The sequence below is a fragment of the Stegostoma tigrinum genome, chromosome 10 (assembly GCF_030684315.1).
Source record: "Stegostoma tigrinum isolate sSteTig4 chromosome 10, sSteTig4.hap1, whole genome shotgun sequence".
NCBI lineage: Eukaryota > Metazoa > Chordata > Chondrichthyes > Orectolobiformes > Stegostomatidae > Stegostoma > Stegostoma tigrinum.
The window spans coordinates 83305737-83326302 of NC_081363.1; the positions used below are offsets into that span (position 1 = coordinate 83305737).

Consider the following 20566-nt stretch of genomic DNA (forward strand, 5'->3'; position numbering starts at 1 on the left):
AAATTGGTCTGTCAAAAAGGTATCACTACAGTTGTTATGGGAGATTTCAACATGCGGGTAGACTGGGAGAATCAGGATGGTACTGGACCCCAAGAAAGGGAGTTTGTAGAGTGCCTCCAAGATGGATTCTTAGAACAGCTTGTACTGGAGCCTACCAGGGAGGGGGCAATTCTGGATCTGGTGTTGTGCAATGAACCGGATTTGATCAGGGACCTCAAAGTAAAGGAGCCATTAGGAGGTAGTGACCATAATATGATAAGTTTTAATCTGCAGTTTGAGAGGGAGAAGGGAGAATCGGAAGTGTCAGTATGGCAGTTGAATAAAGGGAACTATGGAGCTATGAGGGAGGAGCTGGCCAAAGTTCAATGGTACAATACCCTAGCAGGGATGGCAGTGGAACAACAATGGCAGGTATTTCTGGATATAATGCAGAAGGTACAGGATCAGTTCATACCAAAGACGAAGAAAGATCCTCAGGGGAGGCGGGGGCAGCCGTGGCTGACAAAGGAAGTTAAGGACTGTATAAAAATAAAAGAGAAGTATAACATAGCAAAGATGAGTGGGAAGCCGGAGGACTGGGAAGCTTTTAAAGAGCAACAGCGGATAACTAAAAAGGCAACACACAGAGAAAAAATGAGCTATGAAGGAAAACTGGCCAAAAATATAAAGGAGGATAGTAAAAGCTTTTTTAGGTATGTGAAAAGAAGAAAAATGGTTACGACTAAAATTGGGCCCCTGAAGTCAGAAACGGGTGAATTTATTATGGGGAACAAGGAAATGGCAGATGAGTTGAATAGGTACTTTGGATCTGTCTTCACTAGGGAAGACACAAGCAATCTCCCAGATGCAGTAGTGGCTGAAGGACCGAGGGTAATGGACGAACTGAAGGGTATTTATGTTAGGCAGGAAATAGTGTTGGATAGACTGTTAGGTCTGTAGGCTGATAAGTCCCCGGAACCTGATGGTCTGCATCCCAGGATACTTAAGGAGGTGGCTCTAGAAATTGTGGACGCGTTGGTAATTATTTTCCAAGGTTCTATAGTTTCAGGATCAGTTCCTGCGAATTGGAGGGTGGCAAATGTTGTCCCACTTTTCAAGAAAGGAGGGAGAGAAAAAACAGGAAATTACAGACTGGTTAGCCTGACGTCAGTGGTGGGAAAGATGCTGGAGTCAGTTATAAAAGATGAAATTATGACTCATTTGGATAGCAGTAACAGAATAGGTCAGAGTCAGCATGGATTTACAAAGGGGAAATCATGCTTGACTAATCTTCTGGAATTTTTTGAGGATGTATCTATGAAGATGGATAAGGGAGAGCCTGTGGATGTAGTGTACCTGGACTTTCAGAAAGCCTTTGATAAAGTCCCGCATAGGAGATTGGTGAACAAAATTAGGGCACATGGTACTTAGGGCAAAATACTGAGTTGGATTGAAAATTGGCTAGCTGACAGGAAGCAAAGAGTAGTGATAAACGGGTCCCTTTCGGAATGGCAGGCAGTGACCAGTGGGATACCACAAGGTTCGGTGCTGGGATCGCAGCTGTTTACGATATATATTAATGATATAGACAAAGGCATTACAAGTAATATTAGCAAATTTGCTGATGACACAAAGTTGGGTGGCAGAGTGAAATGTGAGGAGGATGTTATTAGAATACAGGGTGACTTGGACTAGGTGAGTGGACGGATGCATGGCAGATGCAGTTTAATGTGGATAAATGTGTGGTTATCCACTTTGGTGGCAAGAACAGGAAGGCAGATTACTATCTCAATGGAGTCAAGTTAGGTAAAGGGGAAGCACAACGAGATCTAGGTGTTCTTATACATCAGTCAATGAAAGCAAGCATGCAGGTACAGCAGGTAGTGAAGAAAGCTAATAGCATGCTGGCCTTCATCACAAGAGGAATTGAGTATAGGAGCAAAGAGGTCCTTCTGCAGCTGTACAGGGACCTGGTGAGACCCCACCTGGAGTATTGTGTGCAGTTTTGGTCTCCCAATTTGAGGAAGGACATTCTTGCTATTGAGGGAGTGCAGCGTAGGTTCACAAGGTCAATTTCCAGAATGGCGGGACTATCATATGTTGAAAGATTGGAGCGACTGGGCTTGTATACTCTTGAGTTGAGAAGGATGAGAGGGGATCTGATTGAGACGTATAAGATTATTAAGGGATTGGACACTGTGGTGGCAGGAAGCATGTTTCCGCTGATGGGTGAGTCCAGGACCGGAGGACACAGTTTAAAAATAACGGGTAGGCCATTTAGAACAGAGTTGAGGAAAAGCTTCTTCACCCAGAGAGTGGTGGATATATGGAATGCTCTGCCCCAGAAGGGAGTGGAGGCCAACTCTCTGGATGCTTGCAAGAAAGAGATAGACAGAGCTCATAAATATAGTGGAATCAAGGGTTATGGGGATAAGGCAGGAACAGGATACTGACTGTGGATGATCAGCCATGATCATAATGAATGATGGTGCTGGCTCGAAGGGTCGAATGGCCTACTCCAGCACCTATTGTCTATTGTCTAACATAGTGTAGGACACAGAATAATTCTGGAGATAATGACTGCATGTTAAAAAAAGGCAGTATATTAATCATGGGTGACTTTAATGTTCATGTAGATTGTGCTTGTTAGATTGGCAGAGTTAGTCATGAGGCAGAATTCCGAAAGTGTATGAGGACACTTGCCTAGAATAATATGTTGTGGGTCCGACCAGGGATCAGGCTTTGTTGGATTTAGAGATGTGCAATGGGGCACGTTTAATAAGTGATCTGAGTAAAAGATCCCCTCAGTGACCATAACATCTTTGAATTTCGGGGTATAATTTTAAAGACCTAACATAAGAACACTTCCTGCACTTATGAAAGGCTTTTTTATGCTGACCCTCATTGTCTTCCAATTTACAAATGGACACCAAAAGGGCACCCATTTACAACCCGAGAATGATTGTAATCTTAGCATAGGTTATCATTGTACATGTTATACATTTAGTTTTACTGCTTACTTCACATAAGTCTTTTCCCTATAAGACATGCCAATCTTAAAGTTGTTTGTTTGTACTTACGTAGGGATACCATATTGGTATGGCAGAGTCTCCTTCAGTTCCAGTTATCCAGAGATAAAAAAGTCATGTCCAGATTATGGAAATTTCAATCCCTGTTCTGGTTCTTTCTCAATAATTCCAATCTGCTGGGGTTTTTTTTGCCACAAGGCTCTTTGAGGACCGCTGTAGATTTTTCAATTACAGCTTAGCTAGACCAAATATTACAACGGCTGTTGCCGCGTAAGAAGACCAATCTGAAATTTCACATTATCAGCAGTCCAAATGACTTCTTCTCCATTTACAAGGCAGGCCTACTTATCTGTCATTTACTTTGGCTATCTTCTCTCAGTGAGTGTCAACACGAAAATCAAACCAATCTGTAATAAAAAATTCTGCTCAAATACCGAAATAAAGTGAAACCAACAAATCTCCCTGAGATGTCCTGATGAAGACTTTTAAGTTAATTATCTCTAAATTCAAAATCAAAGTTGACACTAATGGAATTTGATCACAATTCAGAGTTAACAGAACAGTTGTCAGAAACTTCTAGCCAGTGGATTAGAAGTTGATTGCCTTTCATCCCTGCTGGAAGAGATATAATTAGAAGGAATGTTTAAAGAGAACATGTCTCCTTTATATTGAGATCACAGATAAATTTTTCCTTTGCACATTACATGTCTAGATTAGTGTGCTCCTGGGGCTCACGTAACACAGTAGTAGTGTTTCTACCTCTGAACCAGTCCTGGGTTTAAGTCCCATCTGCTCCAGAAGTGCATCATAACATCTCTGAAAGGCAATCAAAAATATCTAGTCTACTCTCTGGTTGGCTGTAGAAAATACGGATTGAAGAAATAACCAAAAAAACTCCATCAACCCATTTTTGAGAATTTGCCAACTAGATTCTCCAAACGAAATGCAGACTAAATGTCACCTTGATTGTGTGACATTTCTTACATGTTTAATTTTTTCCTGTATGCTCGTCCAAATACAGAGATGATTTCATGTACCTTTTAGATACCCTGAAAGTAAGGCTGCTTACACTGATGCACAATTCCGATTCATTCAGCTTACATGGCTATTTTGATTTAGCGTCCAGCCAGAACTGCAGATTAACTGTGCATTGTGAGACCCGTTCATACAGTAAAACAACAGGCTTGACTTCATTTATCTAGCAACATAGTTTCCCAAGGAACAGACAAAAGCTCAGATAAGCACTAATATGTAAGTCAAGACTACAAACAGAAGAAAGCAGCTTAGTCAATTGGGATGTTCTTTTGTCTTTGTTGCTATTTGCACTTTTCCAGTAAAAGTAAAGACAAAAGCATTCATTTCGACAGCATTCAACAACAACAGTATGAAATAAATTATTTATGAAAGTGTCCTGTGCAGCTTGTGCACTTAGCCCAGTCACAAATTAAACTGTTTCTGTATGGCTTTTTATGTACATTAATGGTTGACACTACAGAACATAAATAGTGCTAAAAAGTCCTTCATCTTCTAGTCTTCCTTTAGCAATGTTTAACTTTTGATGTGGTGACACTCCGGTAGCAGCCAGAAGAAGCATTTTAGAAGATACAATCAAGCAAAAGATTGTCAACTTAATACAGAAATGATACCAAATTCCATTGCTTACCATTGACTTTGATGTCTATGAATTCATGAAATTGCTCCTTCCACAAGCCTAGATCTTCTTCACTCTCCTGTATATTTAAACCATAATCAAAAGTTACAGGACATTCCACTTGGTCTAGTACTTCGTCTAGCTGAAACCACTGATTAAAAGTTGCTGGCAAATGTTGTATTAATTCTGAATGGTGATCAAGGCTACTCAAGGAAGTCAAGCCTAGAGTCAGAATTTTGCATATTGGAATATTACCATTTAAACTTCACGTTTTACTCAAATGAAGTTTTGCTTTCTAAACATTTCTATTGTCCTTAATATATTTCCTCGCATTGGGCAAGGTGACTTCCTTGTTATACGCTATCTAAAAGCTCACAACTTTATGCTAACGTTTTGAAAGTGACTGTCAGCAAGATGGTCAACTGGGGAGGAGTCGCGACAAATTCAAACTCTGCCTTCACCCAATGTCATTCAGTCTTTTTAGAAAAGGCTGCTGAGATCTCGCAGCCTGCTTGGTTTGTATAGCTGAGTAATGTACTGTATGGTGCATGTCATCTAGTGAGAAGTCCTTGTTGGACAGTGAAATAAAACAGAAAACACAACTGACTTACCCACAATGTGAGGTTTTAACTGGGGCTTCTCCACTGGTTCCAAGCACTACTTTTACAGTAGTGAACTAGACAGAACAGGCAAGCCACTGTGCTAAGCTTCAGTAGGCAATACCAACAGGATTACAATACTGGTGGCTCAGTGGTTAACAGCACTGCCTCACAGCGCCAGGGACCCAGGTTCATTTCCACCCCCAGGCAGCTGTCTGTGTGGAGTTTTCATTTCTCACCGTGTCTGCATGGGTTTCTGCCAGGTCTCCGGTTTCCACCCACAGTCCAAAGATGTGCAAGTTAGATGCATTAGTCATGGGAAATGCAGGTTTACAGGTGATCGGGTGGGTCTGGGTGGAATGCTCTTCAGATGGTTGGTGTGGATTTGTTGGGCTGAATGGCCTGTCTCCACAGAGGATTCTATGATCTTTCTACGATCTGGCAGCAGCATTATAAATTGGGGAAGGGGAGAAAAATCAGCCAATATTCCTGATTTTTACCAGTAATTAATGACCTCCATGACAAAATGTTATATATACAAACTATGAAACAAAACCAAAATGTTCTGGAGAAACCCAGCAGGTCTGGTAGTATCTATGGACAAGGAAAGAAAGTTAACGCTTAGAGTGACTTCTTCAGAAACTATGCAAGATATATCGTTTGGTTCACCACATGTGGCTTGGTTGAACTGTATCACAGCACCAGTTGGTGGGCAGGAAAAGAAAGTTGGAAGATAAAAAATTGAACACTTTCAAACAAATAACATTTCATTTGTGACATCACAGATCCATTTTGCCAAGTAACCTGAATTGAATTTTCTAACTTTCACACCAATTCTAGTAAAGCCACACGGGGGTGAAATCCTCTGAAACAGTCCTTCTCACAAAAATGTCCATTGTAGCCCCATTTTGATGCTTCAAAAATGGAGAAATATTACCGTGACCCCAGGGCTGAAATCAAGGCCAGAAGTTGCTACAGATGCTTGTTGAGATGTGTGTTGGTAGTGGAAGGTGAGGAAAGGATTCTTCAAGCAGATGAGCTAGAAGGTTTTGAAGTTAGAAGTACCTGCCTTTTCATTAGATTTTTCAGCTCAGGAACGAGGCCTCATAGATTAGCAAGTTAGGCTATATTCCCTATTAAGAAGCCTTCAAGGAATTAAAGGAGCCATACAACTGTTAGCACTTGATCAGAGTTCCATGAAAGCATGGAGCTCACAATCATACTGCAGTTTGAGAACTCCTGCTCTGTAATAAACAGGAAATTATAGTCATGTGTTCAGACTTAATGCCTCAATGAGATATTCTCAGGTATTATGTTTCAAAGTCACGCATTCTAGTGCATCATTAACTAAGAAGTAACAGACCTGTGAAAGTCAACAGGTGGGAGCAGTTGTTTAATTTATAGAGTTTTCAATTTAAAACAGCACCTACTTTGATCTTTATAGGTAAATACCATATATGTTGGAAATCTGAAATAAAACAGAAAATGCTGGAGAAAATCAACAGGTCTGGCAAATTCTGTGGAGACAGTAGTAAAGTCAATGTTTTGAGCCTGAAATCTACAATAAACCTTCTAACTTTCATAGATACCTTGAACAAAAGAATAGTTCCGAAGAAGAGCGAAACTGGACTCAAAACATGAACTCTATTTTTTCTAATAGATGCTGCTGGACCTGGTTTCCTCCAGCATTTTCTATTTTATTTGATTTTCACAGTGTCTCCACACATTGTTTAGAACTCCATGTTCAATAAGTTGGCCACTTATAAAAACACCAACAATTTAGAGGAGCCATGCAGCTCTTGGCATTTGGTTACCACTCCAGAACAGCCAATGTTAGCTTGAGTTCATGAGCCCAAAATTTCACTCATTACACCAGAGGATTCGCAATCTAACATTTGGGAATCCCTGTCTTAGGCATTACCGTCGACTGGAAACTGAACTGGACCAACCAAAAAAAAAACAAAAATCATGCTACAACCATAGGTCAGAGGCTAGGAATTTTACTGTGAGTAACTCTAGTCCTGACTCCCCAAAGCCTATACACCATCTAAAAGGCATGAGTTAGGCATGTGATGGAATACTCTCTTTGCCTGAACGAAGCATATATGGGCCATGAGCAGCAGCAGAAACAAGACAATTCACAACCTCATGGCCTTGCATGTCCCCACCTTGAACATTATCGTCAAGCCAAGGGATCAATCTTAGAACATAGAACAGTACAGGCACTTCAGCCCATGATGTTATACCAAACTTTTACCCTAAACCTAAGGTCTATCTAACCTCCACCACTACCTTATACAATCATCCATACGCCTATCTAATAGCTGCTTAAATGCCCCTAATGAGGCCGACTCCACTACCCTCTCCAGCAATGCATTCCATGCCCGTATCACTCTCTGAGTAAAGAAAACCATTGAACCTAGTTCGGTGAAGAGTGTAGGAAGGCATGCCAGCAGCAACTAAAGGCAGTAAGTTGTCAGTCTGGTGAAGCTATAAAACAGGACTACTTGCATGCCAAAATCATAATCAGTAAGTCACAGTCAGAAGTATGTGATTCAACAACCATATATCAGATCTAAGATCCACAGTCCTGTTACACCTAGGTGTGAATTGTAGTGGACAATTAAATAACCCCTGGAAGAGGAGGTTCCACAGGTATCTCCATCCTCAAATATGGGGAGCTCTAAATATTAGTGCAAAAGATAAGGCTGAAACATTTGCAACAACCTTCAGCCAGAAGTGCCTAATGAATGATGCACCTCATCCTCATCGAGACATCCTCAACATCACAGAAGAAAGTCTTCAATCAATTCAATTCAATTCACTGCACATGTATCAATAAGTGGCTGAAGGCACTGCATACTGCAAAGGCTAGGGCCCTGTGAACATTCTAATAATGGTGCTAAAGATGTGTACTCCAGAACCAGCTGCATCCCTAACAAGCTGTTCCAGTACAGCTGCCACACTGGCATTGAGACAACAATGTGGAAAATTGCCCAACTACATCTTGTATACAAAAAGCAGGACAGCTCTGTGCTAGTTATACCTGGTACAAAGGGATACAGTGCGGTTGTTGGAGGTCAGTCAACCCAGCTCCAGGACGTCTCTGCAGGAGTTCCCCAGGGCAGTGTCCAAGGCCCAAACTTCTTGTGCTGGTTCATCAATGAACTTCCTTTCATCATAAGGTTAGGAGAGGGGATATTCACTGCTGACTAAATATTTAGCACCATTCACAACTCCTCAGACACTATGTCCATGTCCAAATGCAGTAAGACTGGGCAATATCCAGGCTTGGGCTGACAAGTGACAAGTAATATTTACATCACACATGAGCCAGATATTGACCATCCCTAATAAGAAATAATCTAACCATCGTACAGAGGCATCACCATCACTGAATCCTACAGTATCAAGTTTCTGGGGATTATCATTTGATAGAATCAAAATTGGACTAACCATATAAATGCAGTGGCTACAAGGGTAGGGGTCTGCACAGAATAACTGACTTGCTGACTCCCAAAATCGGTCCACCATCTACAAGGCACAAATCAGGAGTATAATGAAATACTTCTCACTTGTCTGGATGACAGCAGTTTGATACCATCTACGGCAAAATGTACCTTTCATTGGCACCATATTCATTGCCTCTACAACTAACACTCAGTAGCAGCAGTGTATACCATCTACATAAAAATCTGCAGAAATTCACTAAGACTCCTTGCATATTTCCTTCAAAAACCATGGGTACCACCATCTAGATGGACAAGGGGTGCAGATACATGGGAACACCAAACTTGCATATCACGATTCCTTCAGTGCAGCTGGGTCAAAATCCTGGAATTCCATCTCTTTAAGCATTGTGGGCACATACAAGGCAAAAGGACTCCAACTCCCACTGTTGATTTTTTAAAAAATATATCTCCTTATGTGACTCTGTCTAATACTTTGTCCTATCAAGCACCTGAAGCATTTCATTACCTTAAAGCTGCTACACAAATAATTTAACTATTGTTGAAATACTTGGCTCTTTTTTCTCTAATTCTAGGATCATAAATCAATAGGTTCATTATTTTGAAGTACATGTCAATTTTTCGTGCCAGTTTGCTGGAGCAGACACCTCATCAGCAAATAAAGAACTAATGTCAGTTCACCCAAATCGTAGAGCTCGAGAGGCCCATTTCAAGGTTGTAATCTTTTTACATCAACAATTGCCAATTGGTAGAAGAGAGGCAGAATTTGCTTTCTAATAATGAAAATTCATTGAAAATGTTAATCATTCATGCTTTTTGTATTGTTGACATTTAAGAATGTTAAATTCCTCGAATCCTTGATCATCCAGTCAAAAGTTTTCTACAAGCCATTTACTCTAATCTTAAAAATCTAATGGCATTACTGCAAAAACTCTCAAAATCTGAGACAGTCTCTTGCTCCCTCTCTCTGACGGTCTGGTATACACTTCCTGAATGAGTGTGCTCCGAATTTTCCTCGATCACCACACTGGGATAGACAAAAGCAGCAGATGATCCAAGAGAAATTTTTATGGTACATACATCTATGAGGAACAAAATTTTACCATCATTCCTGCTTTCTAATATTTGGACAGTTTTCCAAACACCAGCTAATTGTCCATTACCTTCTCCGTCTCCACATTACGTTTCCTTTTGCTCTCCTGTCTGCTTTCTCTTGTGTTTCTATATGCACAAAACAGAAAATTACAATTCTGAGGCTCATTGCCATTCATACCAATTGTTTTTGAAGCAAAATAGTCAATGTATTTGAATTTGTATTCTATTTTAGTATACTTGCTAATCCTTCAAATTAACATCAACAACTTGTGAGGGGTAGGTCATGCCTTACAAACCTTATCGAGTTTTTTGAGGATGTGACTAGTAAGGTTGATGAGGGTCAAGCTGTGGATGTGGTGTATATGGACTTCAGTAAGGCATTTGATAAGGTTCCCCATGGAAGGCTCATTCAGAAGGTCAGGAGGAATGGGATACAGGGGAACTTAGCTGCTTGGATACAGAATTGGCTGGCCAACAGAAGACAGCGAGTGGTAGTAGAAGGAAAATATTCTGCCTGGAAGTCAGTGGTGAGTGGGGTTCCACAGGGCTCTGTCCTTGGGCCTCTACTGTTTGTAATTTTTATTAATGACTTGGACGAGGGAATTGAAGGATGGGTCAGCAAGTTTGCAGACGACACAAAGGTCGGAGGTGTCGTTGACAGTGTAGAGGGCTGTTGTAGGCTGCAGCGGGACATTGACAGGATGCAGAGATGGGCTGAGAGGTGGCAGATGGAGTTCAACCTGGATAAATGCGAGGTGATGCATTTTGGAAGGTCGAATTTGAAAACTGAGTACAGGATTAAGGATAGGATTCTTGGCAGCGTGGAGGAACAGAGGGATCTTGGTGTGCAGATACATAGATCCCTTAAAATGGCCACCCAAGTGGACAGGGTTGTTAAGAAAGCATATGGTGTTTTGGCTTTCATTAACAGGGGGATTGAGTTTAAGAGTCGTGAGATCTTGTTGCAGCTCTATAAAACTTTGGTTAGACCGCACTTGGAATACTGCGTCCAGTTCTGGGCGCCCTATTATAGGAAAGATGTGGATGCTTTGGAGAGGGTTCAGAGGAGGTTTACCAGGATGCTGCCTGGACTGGAGGGCTTATCTTATGAAGAGAGGTTGACTGAGCTCGGTCTCTTTTCATTGGAGAAAAGGAGGAGGAGAGGGGACCTAATTGAGGTATACAAGATAATGAGAGGCATAGATAGAGTCGATAGCCAGAGACTATTTCCCAGGGCAGAAATGGCTAGCACGAGGGGTCATAGTTTTAAGCTGGTTGGTGGAAAGTATAGAGGGGATGTCAGAGGCAGGTTCTTTACGCAGAGAGTTGTGAGAGCATGGAATGCGTTGCCAGCAGCAGTTGTGGAAGCAAGGTCATTGGGGTCATTTAAGAGACTGCTGGACATGCATATGGTCACAGAAATTTGAGGGTGCATCCATGAGGATCAATGGTCGGCACAACATTGTGGGCTGAAGGGCCTGTTCTGTGCTGTACTGTTCTATGTTCTATGTTCTATGTTCTAACTTCATTTAATTTTTGCAGTATTTTTCACATTAAATTAATCTTTTAGTTTGCAACATGTTTGTTTTTCACTAAAAAGAGGGATATCAGGGCTGGAAGCAAAAACCATTAGCATTTAAACTGCACATATCTATGCCAGCAGCAGACTCAGCATAGAATCACTGAATTCCTACAGTGTGGAAACACGCCATTTGGCCCATCGAGTACACACCAACCCTCCAAAAAAGCATCCCACCCAGGACCACCACCCTACCCTATCCCTGTTACCCTGCATATGCCATAGCTAATCCACCTAACCTGCAAATTTTTAAGCTGAGGCAGGAAACGCACGAGACACAGAGGGAGCATGTGCAATCTCCACTGTCCAAGGGTGGAAGTGAATCCAAGTCCCTGGCGCTGTGAGGCAGTAGCGCTAACCACTGAGCCACCGTGCCTTCCGAATAGTAGGTGCCTGTTTTTGAACAGCGCAGACTCGATGGCCTGTATGGTGTTTTCTGCACTGCAGACCTCTATGATCTAGCAATCTCACAAATCATAATCTTCAGTTATCACAAATCATTTTACAGCCAATCAAGTTTTTTTTAAAATCAACAACTAAGGCAACAAATTGCACCCAACAGGGTTCAACAGTGAATGACCAGATAATCTGTTTGAATGATTTTAGTTGCAGAATAATTGTTATCTAGGACATTGGGAGAACTTCTCTCCTCCCCTTCAAAAGAGTGCCATGGAGTATTTTACATTTGTCCACCAAGCCAAATAAACCATTCATTTAATGTTTCACTCCCTGACATATGCAAATGGATTCCTGGCCAGCTCCTATCTTCTGACCTCCAAAATTTAAGCACATCCAAACCTGTTCGCGCTAACTCGAGTGAATCTCATTGAGCCATTCACCCTCATACTCACCGACTCACATTAACTCCAAGGCGAACAATTCCTTGATATTAAAATTTTCATCTCATTTCAAATTCTGTTAAGACCTCACCTCTCCTTACGAGTGTAGCTTTATTAAGCACACAACTGTGAAAGATATCTGGACTGCTCCACTTTGGTGCTCTTGTGGGTCTGTTTGAAATGCGCCATATCATATGTGCAGTTTGTCGTGTTTGACTCAGAGGGAAACAGTGCTACAATTTTGCTTCATCACAGCATTCTAACAATACTACAATCACCAGTTACATAAAACAGAACCAAATATGAAAGGAAGTCCTTAAAGGTTAAAAGCACAGAAGCACAGAAAGAGGCCACAGGGATTATTCAACTTAAACTCACACTCAGAAGGAATTGTTCTTTGGATAAGGTTTGGATGGATCAAAATAAAGTTCACTAAAAAGCAAGACTATAGGTTAATGGATTGAATAAATTTCAATTTGTTTAGGGTTAAATATTCAGTAAAAGTCAATGAGGTTTAGTTGAGGATGTACACAGCCAAGATAAAGGATGGAAACATTTGATCAGCAAAGATAACAGAGGTCATTGGTAAAATATAGACAACACCATTGCACAGAATGAGTTAACTTACACTGTGACATCTAGTCAATAGATCTAGTAAGAATTTAATAAATGCTGTGCACAAAACCTAGAAACTGTTGAACTTTGCAGAGTGAATTACTGACAGGGCTGAGTCCCTTACGTATGCCCAAATAAAGTAATTGCTATCTTATACAAGACAACACAGTATGGAGCTGGAGGAACACAGCAGGCCAAGCAGCATCAGAGGAGCAGAAAAGTTGATGTTTTGGGTGAGGACCCTTCTTCAGAAAATTTACTGCTGTGTTCCTCCAGCTCCATACTGCGTTGTCTCTGACTCCAGCATCTGCAGTTCTTGCTATTTTATTGTTATTTTGTACTTGAGTCTTCTGACAGTTTGCCAAGTTGAATGACAATGACAACGAAGTCGGGAATTTGTATATTCTGATACATCTGAATCCGTGAATCAACCTAAGGGAAAACAGAATTGTACTAGAATATCTTGGTAAAATAAACTCATCGCAAAGTGATCAATATCAGAATAAGATGATTATTCCATTATTAGAGAGATAAAATTCATAAGTCTGTTGTTTGTATGGGAAAGGCACAATACTTGTCATTCAAGACTCATTTCCATTTATCTTTGAACAGATTTGTGCTTGATCTATACCTTAACATTGGACAGCACAATCCAGCTCTACACCTTGTTATCTCAGATTCTCCAGCATCTGCAGTTCCTAATATCTCAGCACAAGTGAATCCTCAGTTTATACCTTCACCTGAACACATAAACATACAATTACTCTATAATTAACGCCAGAACTTCAGACTGGTTTATAATATTTAGGCCTACAAAGTGAAGGCCAAAATGATGGGGTTGTTGGTAAGACATAGCTGGGATTAATATTGTACTCAGTCCAGAATATCACTTTTCCATCAGATGTTGATATTTATTCACAAAAGGGAACACTGCTCAATTTCTCTCCATCCCCTTCTATCCGAGGGGCTATTAGAACCATTGTAACCATGTGGCTTTACCCACATGGTCCACTTAGCACACCTGGCAGCATTTTCACTTCTCCTTAAATGGCAGTGGGTTAAAACCCTGCCAGCTGACCTCAACTAGATTAAATTATTGGTGTAGGACTGAAGAAATATTAAATTTTTTTGAAATTTTTTTTACAAGATCATGTTTGGTTTGAGATAAGCAAGAGTTCACAATATTGACTTAAAAACACTAATGGGTGCTCTGTCAACATCTTTCAACAAAAACAAAGTGCTGATTCATTGGAGCATTGTACAGAAATTACTAATGTAAAGTCATAAGATGAGAGCTCATGGTGTTGGAAGCAGTATATTGGTGTGGATAAAAAAAACTGGCTGAAAGGCAGGATACAACAAATACAGATAAGGGGTTCTATTTCAGGTTGGCAATTGTGGTCAGTGGGGTTCCACAGGGATCAGGACCACAAATGTTCACAATAAATATTAATGACTTGGAGACTGGAAGTGAATGAATTGTAGCCAAATTTGTAGACAACACAAAAATAGGTGGAAAGACAGGTTGTGAAAAGGATGCAAACGGTTAATAGAGAGACATTGATAGGTTACATAAACTAGGCAAAATGTTGGCAAATGGAGTATAATATTAGAAAATGTGAAGTTGTTAATTTTGGGAGCATGGAGTATTATTTAAATGAAGAAAAACTGCAGAAAGCTATAACACACAGGGACCAGGGGGTACTTGTGTATGAAACACAGAAAGCTAGCACACAGGTACAGCTGATAATCAGGAATGTTAATGGAATGTTGGACCTTATTTCAAGGGGCTTGAAGTATGAAGGTTGGAAAATCTTTATGTAACTGTACAACATGCTGGTAAAACTACACCTGAAGAACTGTGTACAGCTTTGGTCCCCTTACTTAAGAAAAGATAGAATTTCATTGGAGGCAGTTCAGAGAACATTCACGAGGATGATTTCTGATATGGAGGGATTGTTTTATGACCAAAGGCCAAACAGATTGGGTCTCTACTCACTGGAGAATAGAAGATTGAGAGGTTATCTCATTGAAACATACAGGATTCTTAACTGGGTTTACAGGGTAAATGCTGAGAAGATATCTTCCCTGATGGGAGAATGTGTGACTAGAGGGCATAGTCTTAGAATAAAGGGGCATCATTTTAAGACTGAGATGAGGAAGAATTTCTTCTCTCAGAGGGTTGAGAGTCTTTGGAACTCCGTGTCACAGACAGCTGTGGGCACAGAATTCTTGTTCAAGGCTGAGGTAAATAGATTCTTGATCGTGAAGGGAATCAAGGGTTACAGGGAACAAATTGTAAAGTGGATGTGAGGAATGTCAGATCAGCCATGATTCAACTGAATGGCAGAGCAGGGAGAAGGGGCCAAATGGCCTTCTCCTGCTCTTATTACTCATGGTCATATGATAGAGCCTTTCTCATCACTAAAGTCTGAAAGAACCTGGATAAAACAAAGATCTGTGGATGCCATAAATGTGAAACAAAAACAGAAATTGCTGGAGATCCTCTCACCATCTGTGGAGATAAAGCAGAGTTAACATATAGGGTCCATTTGTGTGACCATTTGTCAGCACCCTGAGGATACTGAAACTCTCCAGCAATTTTTGTTTTTGTGTTTGAAAGTACTTTTGAGTTAATTAAGTACTTTTGATCACAGTCAACAGTCTTGTAGAAAATACCTATTTGTATACAGCAAACCCCCAATAATCTGATAACAACCTGATAATGTTATTGTGATGTTGATTGATGGATAAACATTGACCAGCACACAAAGGATAACTTCCCTGCTCTTCAAAATAGTGTCCTCAATTTTTTCTATCCAATGAAAGGACAGACAGTAACTTAGTTTTACATCTCTTCTAAAATACAGCACCTCTGCTGTAACTGTACTGAAGTGTGCTCAGGTCCTGAAGTAGGATTTGTACATGCAATTTTCTGACAGATCTTGCAATTAAGAAGCATGTTCTGCTTGTTACCCTTGACTTACTATCAAGGACCACATATCAGCTCCGAAGGAGATACTTTCAAGAGCATAGGAGGTTGAGAGGTGACCTTGGAGAAGTTTATAAATTCATGAAGTCTATATGTAGTGTTAATAGTAGGTGTCTTTTCCCTGGGATGCTAGATTTCAAGACTAATGGGCACATTTTTAAAGTGAGAGGACTAGGATTTAAAAATCTCTGGGGGCAATTTTTTTTTTACACAGATGGTGGTTTGCATCTGGATTGAACTTCCTGGGGAAGCAGTGAACGTGAGCACAATTACAACATTTAAAAGATATTTGGATCAGTACATAAATAGGAGAGATTTGAAGGGATATAGGCCAGGGCCAGGCAGGTGGTACTAGTTTATTTTGAGATTATGTTCAGCACGAATTGGTTGGACCAAAGGGTCTGTTTCCATGCTGCATAGCTGAACAGTTCTAAGACTGAAGGAAGCTAAGACTTGCCATTGAGATTAATCTAAAATAAATAAATTGAAATATATAAAATCATAGAAGGGTCCAGCATAGAAGGAAGTCATTTGACTTATTACAATCAGTGCTGGTCTCTACTAAAGCAACTCACCTAGCCCTATTCACTCAACTTTCCCGGCTAACTCACAAATACTTTCTGTCCAGATAATTATCCAATTTTCTTTTTAAGGCTTTGATTGAAACTGCCTCCATCATACTCTCAGGCAGTGCATCCCAGACCCTAACTAGAGGAAAAAAGGCCAAAACTGTACGTATCTATTTTACTTACAATCTTAACTTTCAATCATGCTATTTCAAGGTAACTGAAGTAATTGAAGCTCCCTCCCACTACGTTGACAATTCCGATGCAACTCAGCTAGCCCCAAATTCCTTCTATGGCCCAACATAAATGAATTGTTTTTTCTTCACTGTATAAAAACTTAACTCATGCAGTAGCGACCTTCTTGCTTTCAGCGGCAACAGCATGAGCCAGAGTGCCGATGGGAAGGTAAGGTTGATTTTTTTTCCCCTGTGTAAAAACTTGTGTAGCAGCAGCCTTCTTTTTTTCAGTGGCCGGTGTGTGGACAGAACTCAAGCCAGGAAGGAACTGAGAAATTCGGGCATTGGCTAAACCCGAAACACTACACATGTCGTGTCTCCCACCCATCTTCCTCCTCAAACTAAAAAACTGTGTGGATGGCTGGTAAGGTAAGGCCTTTTTTTTAATTCTTCTGGAAATCTAGAGTAGAGGGAATGGAAGCAAGGGCAGCTCCATGCTCCTCTTGCACGACGTGGGAGGTAAGGGTCACTGCTGGTGTCCCCTGTGATTTCACCAGCGAGAAATGCACCCAACTCCAGCTCCTCAAAAACCACGCTAGGGAACTGGAGCTGGATGAACTCCGGATTATTCGGGAAGCTGAGGGGGTGACAGAGAGGAGTTATAAGAAGTGGTCACACCCAAGGTACAGGAAAAAGGTAGCTGGGTGACTGTCAGGAAGGACAAAGGGAGTAGGCAGACTGTGCAGGGATCCCCGTGGCTATTCCCCTCAATAATAAGTATACCGTTTCAGATGCTGCTGGGGGGACGACCTACAAGGGGAAGGCCACAGCGGAAAGGTCTCTGGCACTGAGCCTGGCCCGGTGGCACAGAAGGGAAAGGGGAGAATAGGAGAGCAATTGTAGTGGAGGGTTCAACATGAAGAGGCACAGACAGGCAGTTCTGTGGATGCAAACGGATGAACTGATAGTATGTTACCTCCAAGGTGCCAGGGTCCATGATGTCGAAGATCGGGTCCTCAAGATCCTAAAGGGGGAGGGTGAGCAACCAGCAGTCATGGTACACGTCAGTACCAATAACAAAGGTAGAAAAAGGACTGAGAATGTGAAAAACGAGTACAGGGAGTTAGAGATAATGGGAACTGCAAATGCTGGAGAATCCAAGATAACAAAATGTGAAGCTGGATGAACACAGCAGGCCAAGCAACATCTCAGGAGCACAAAAGCTGATGTTTCGGGCCTAGACGCTTCATCAGGGTCTAGCCCTGATGACGTTTACAGGGAGTTAGATTGGAAGGTGGCGTTTATAGGGATTTAGGTTGGAAGCTGAAGTCCAGGACAAACGGAGTAGTTATCTCTGGATTACTACCAGTGCCACGTGATAACGAGGTAAGAAATAGGGAGAGAGTGCAGCTAAACACGTGGCTATAGGGCTGGTGTAGGGAGGGAGGGCTTCCATTATGTGGATAATTGGAGCACATTCTGGGGAAGGTGGGACCCGTACAGTAAGGATGGGTTGCACCTGAACCAGAAGGACACAAATATCCTGGGAGAGAGGTTTGCTCGAGCTTTATGGGATGGTTTGAACTGGACTGGCAGGGGGTGGGGAACCGGATTTGGAATTCAGAGGATGAGGTATTCAGCCTTCCAACAAACACAACAGGGAGTGAGGTTGTTAATAAGGAAATACCAGAGATGGTTTGAGGTGTGTATACTTCAATACTAGAAGTATCAGAAATAAGGCGGATAAATTTAGAGCATGGGTCAGTACTTGGAACTATGATGTTGTGGCCATTACAGAAACTTAGGTAACTCAGGGGCAGGAATGATTGTTGTAAGTTCTGGGATTTATATGCTCTAAAAGAAATAGGGAGGGTGGAAAAAGAGGCAGGGGAATGGCATTGCTAGTCAAGGCTGGTACAGCAGCTACTGAAAGGCAGTTCGTGAATGATATGTCTACAGAGTCAGTTTCGGTTGAGGTAGGAACAAGAAAGGACCAGTCACTTTGGTGGGAGGTTTTTTTACAGACCCCTTAATAGTTGGAGAGAAGTGGAGGAGCCGATTGGGAGGCAGATACTGGAAAGGTGCAGAAGTCACAGGGTTGTAGTCATGGATGACTTCAACTTTCCAAATATTGATGGAAACATTTTAGCTCTAATAGTTTAGATGGAGCGGACTTTGTACAGTGCGCTCAGGAAGGATTCCTGACACAGTATGTAGCTAGACCAATACGAGGACGGGCCACTTTGGATATGGTGCTTGGCAATGAACCGGGCCAAGTGTTAGGCCTGTTGGTAGGAGAGCATTTTGGCGGTAGTGATCATAACTCTGTTACTTTTACAATAGTCATGGAAAAGGATAGGTACGTACAGCAGGGTAAGGTTTATAACTGGGAGAATGGTAATTATAATTCTGTTAGGCAAGAAATGAGTGACATAAAATGGGAACACATGCTGTCAGGGAAGAGCAGTATTGAAATGTGGAGATTGTTTAACGAATGCATACTGTATGTGCTCGATATGTTTGTCCCTAACAGGCAGGGATGATGAGGTCGAGTGAGGGAGCCTTGGTTCTCAAGAGAGGTCGAACGACTGGTTTAAGAGGAAGAAGGGTTCTTAGGTAAGGTTTGAGAAACAAGGAACGGAAAAGGGTCTAGAGGGATACATGTTATCCAGGAAGGAGTTGAAGAAAGGGCTTAGGAGAGCTTTCAGGGGCCATGAGAAAACCTTGGCAGATAGGATCAAGGAAAATTGTAGAGGAGTTCAGTGTGAAACAGGCTGGTAGGCTAGAGGAGGTCGATGTTAGTAAGGAAGGTATGCTAGGAATTTTGAGGCAGTTGAAGATAGTTAAGGCCCCCAGGCCTGATTGGATTTATCCAAGGATTCCATGGCAAGTGAGGGAAGAGATCGCAGGGCCTTTGGCAATGATCTTTTTGTCTTCACTGTCCACGGTCTAGTGCCGGAAGATTGGAGAGAGGCAAATGTCATTCCCTTGTTCAAAAAAAAGGAATAGGGATAACCCCAGAAATTACGGGCCAGTTAGTTTTACATCAGTGGTGGGCAAAATTATTGGAAAGGGCTCTGAGAGATAGGATTTATGATCACTTGGATAGACACAGTTTGTTTTGTGGTAGTCAGTATGGATTTGTGAGGGGTCGATCATGCCCCACAAACCTTACTGAATTCTTTGAAGAGGTGACCAAACACGTGGATGAAGGTAGAGCAGTAGATGTGGTATACATGGATTTAAGTAAGGCGTCTGATAAGATTCCCTATGGTTGGCTCTTGCAAAAGGTAAGGAGGCATGGGATAGGGTGAAATGTGGCAGATTGGATTCAGAATTGGCTGACCCCTAGAAGACAAAGAGTCATTGTGGATAGAAAATATTCAACATGGTGCTCAATTACAAGTGGTGTACCACAAGGATCTGTTCTGGGTGCTCTTCTATTTGTGACTTTTGTAAATGATTTGGATGAAGGAGTGGAAGGGAGGACGATACAAAGGGGGGTCGCGTTGTGGACAGTGCAGAGGGCTGTTCTAGGTTACAAAGGGATATTGATAGGATACAGAGTTGGGCTGAGATGGAGTTTAACCCTGAAAAGTATGAGGTGATTCATTTTGGAAGGACAAACTTGAAAGCAGAATATCGGGTTAATGGAAAGATTCTTGGCAGTGTGGAGGTGCAGAGGGATCTTGGGGTTCATGTCGACAGTTCCCTGAAAGCTGCCACCCAGGTGGATAGAGGTGTTAAGAAGGCGTATGGTGAGTTAGCTTTCATTAATAGTGGGATAGAGTTCAAGAGCCGTGAAGGTATGCTTCAGCTATACAAAAGCCTGGTTTGGCCACATCTGGAGTATTGTGTCCAATTCTGGTCACCTCATTACAGGAAAGATGTGGAAGTGGTGAAAAAGGTACAGAGGAGATTTACCAGGATGTTGCCTGGAATGGAGGGAAAGTCTTACGAGGAAAGGTTGAGAGGG

General features: G+C 41.6%; 1 protein-coding gene across 8 annotated transcripts in view; it reads right to left on the bottom strand.

Moving 5' to 3' along the window:
- LOC125455825 (neutral alpha-glucosidase C-like) overlaps positions 1–20566 on the bottom strand; it is a 110288-nt gene that overhangs the window by 60579 nt on the left and 29143 nt on the right. For 6 of the 8 annotated variants that reach the window (XM_048538308.2, XM_048538307.2, XM_048538309.2 and 3 more), the window contains 2 exons: positions 9892–9949; positions 4672–4738 (listed from right to left, as the gene is read on the bottom strand). In XM_048538308.2, the coding sequence (XP_048394265.2) occupies positions 4672–4738; positions 9892–9949 (125 nt within the window). Of the gene's footprint in view, positions 1–3059; positions 3375–4671; positions 4739–9891; positions 9950–13487; positions 13597–20566 lie in introns of those variants that run through there. The other 2 variants (XM_048538314.2, XM_048538315.2) reach the window with 2 other exon arrangements.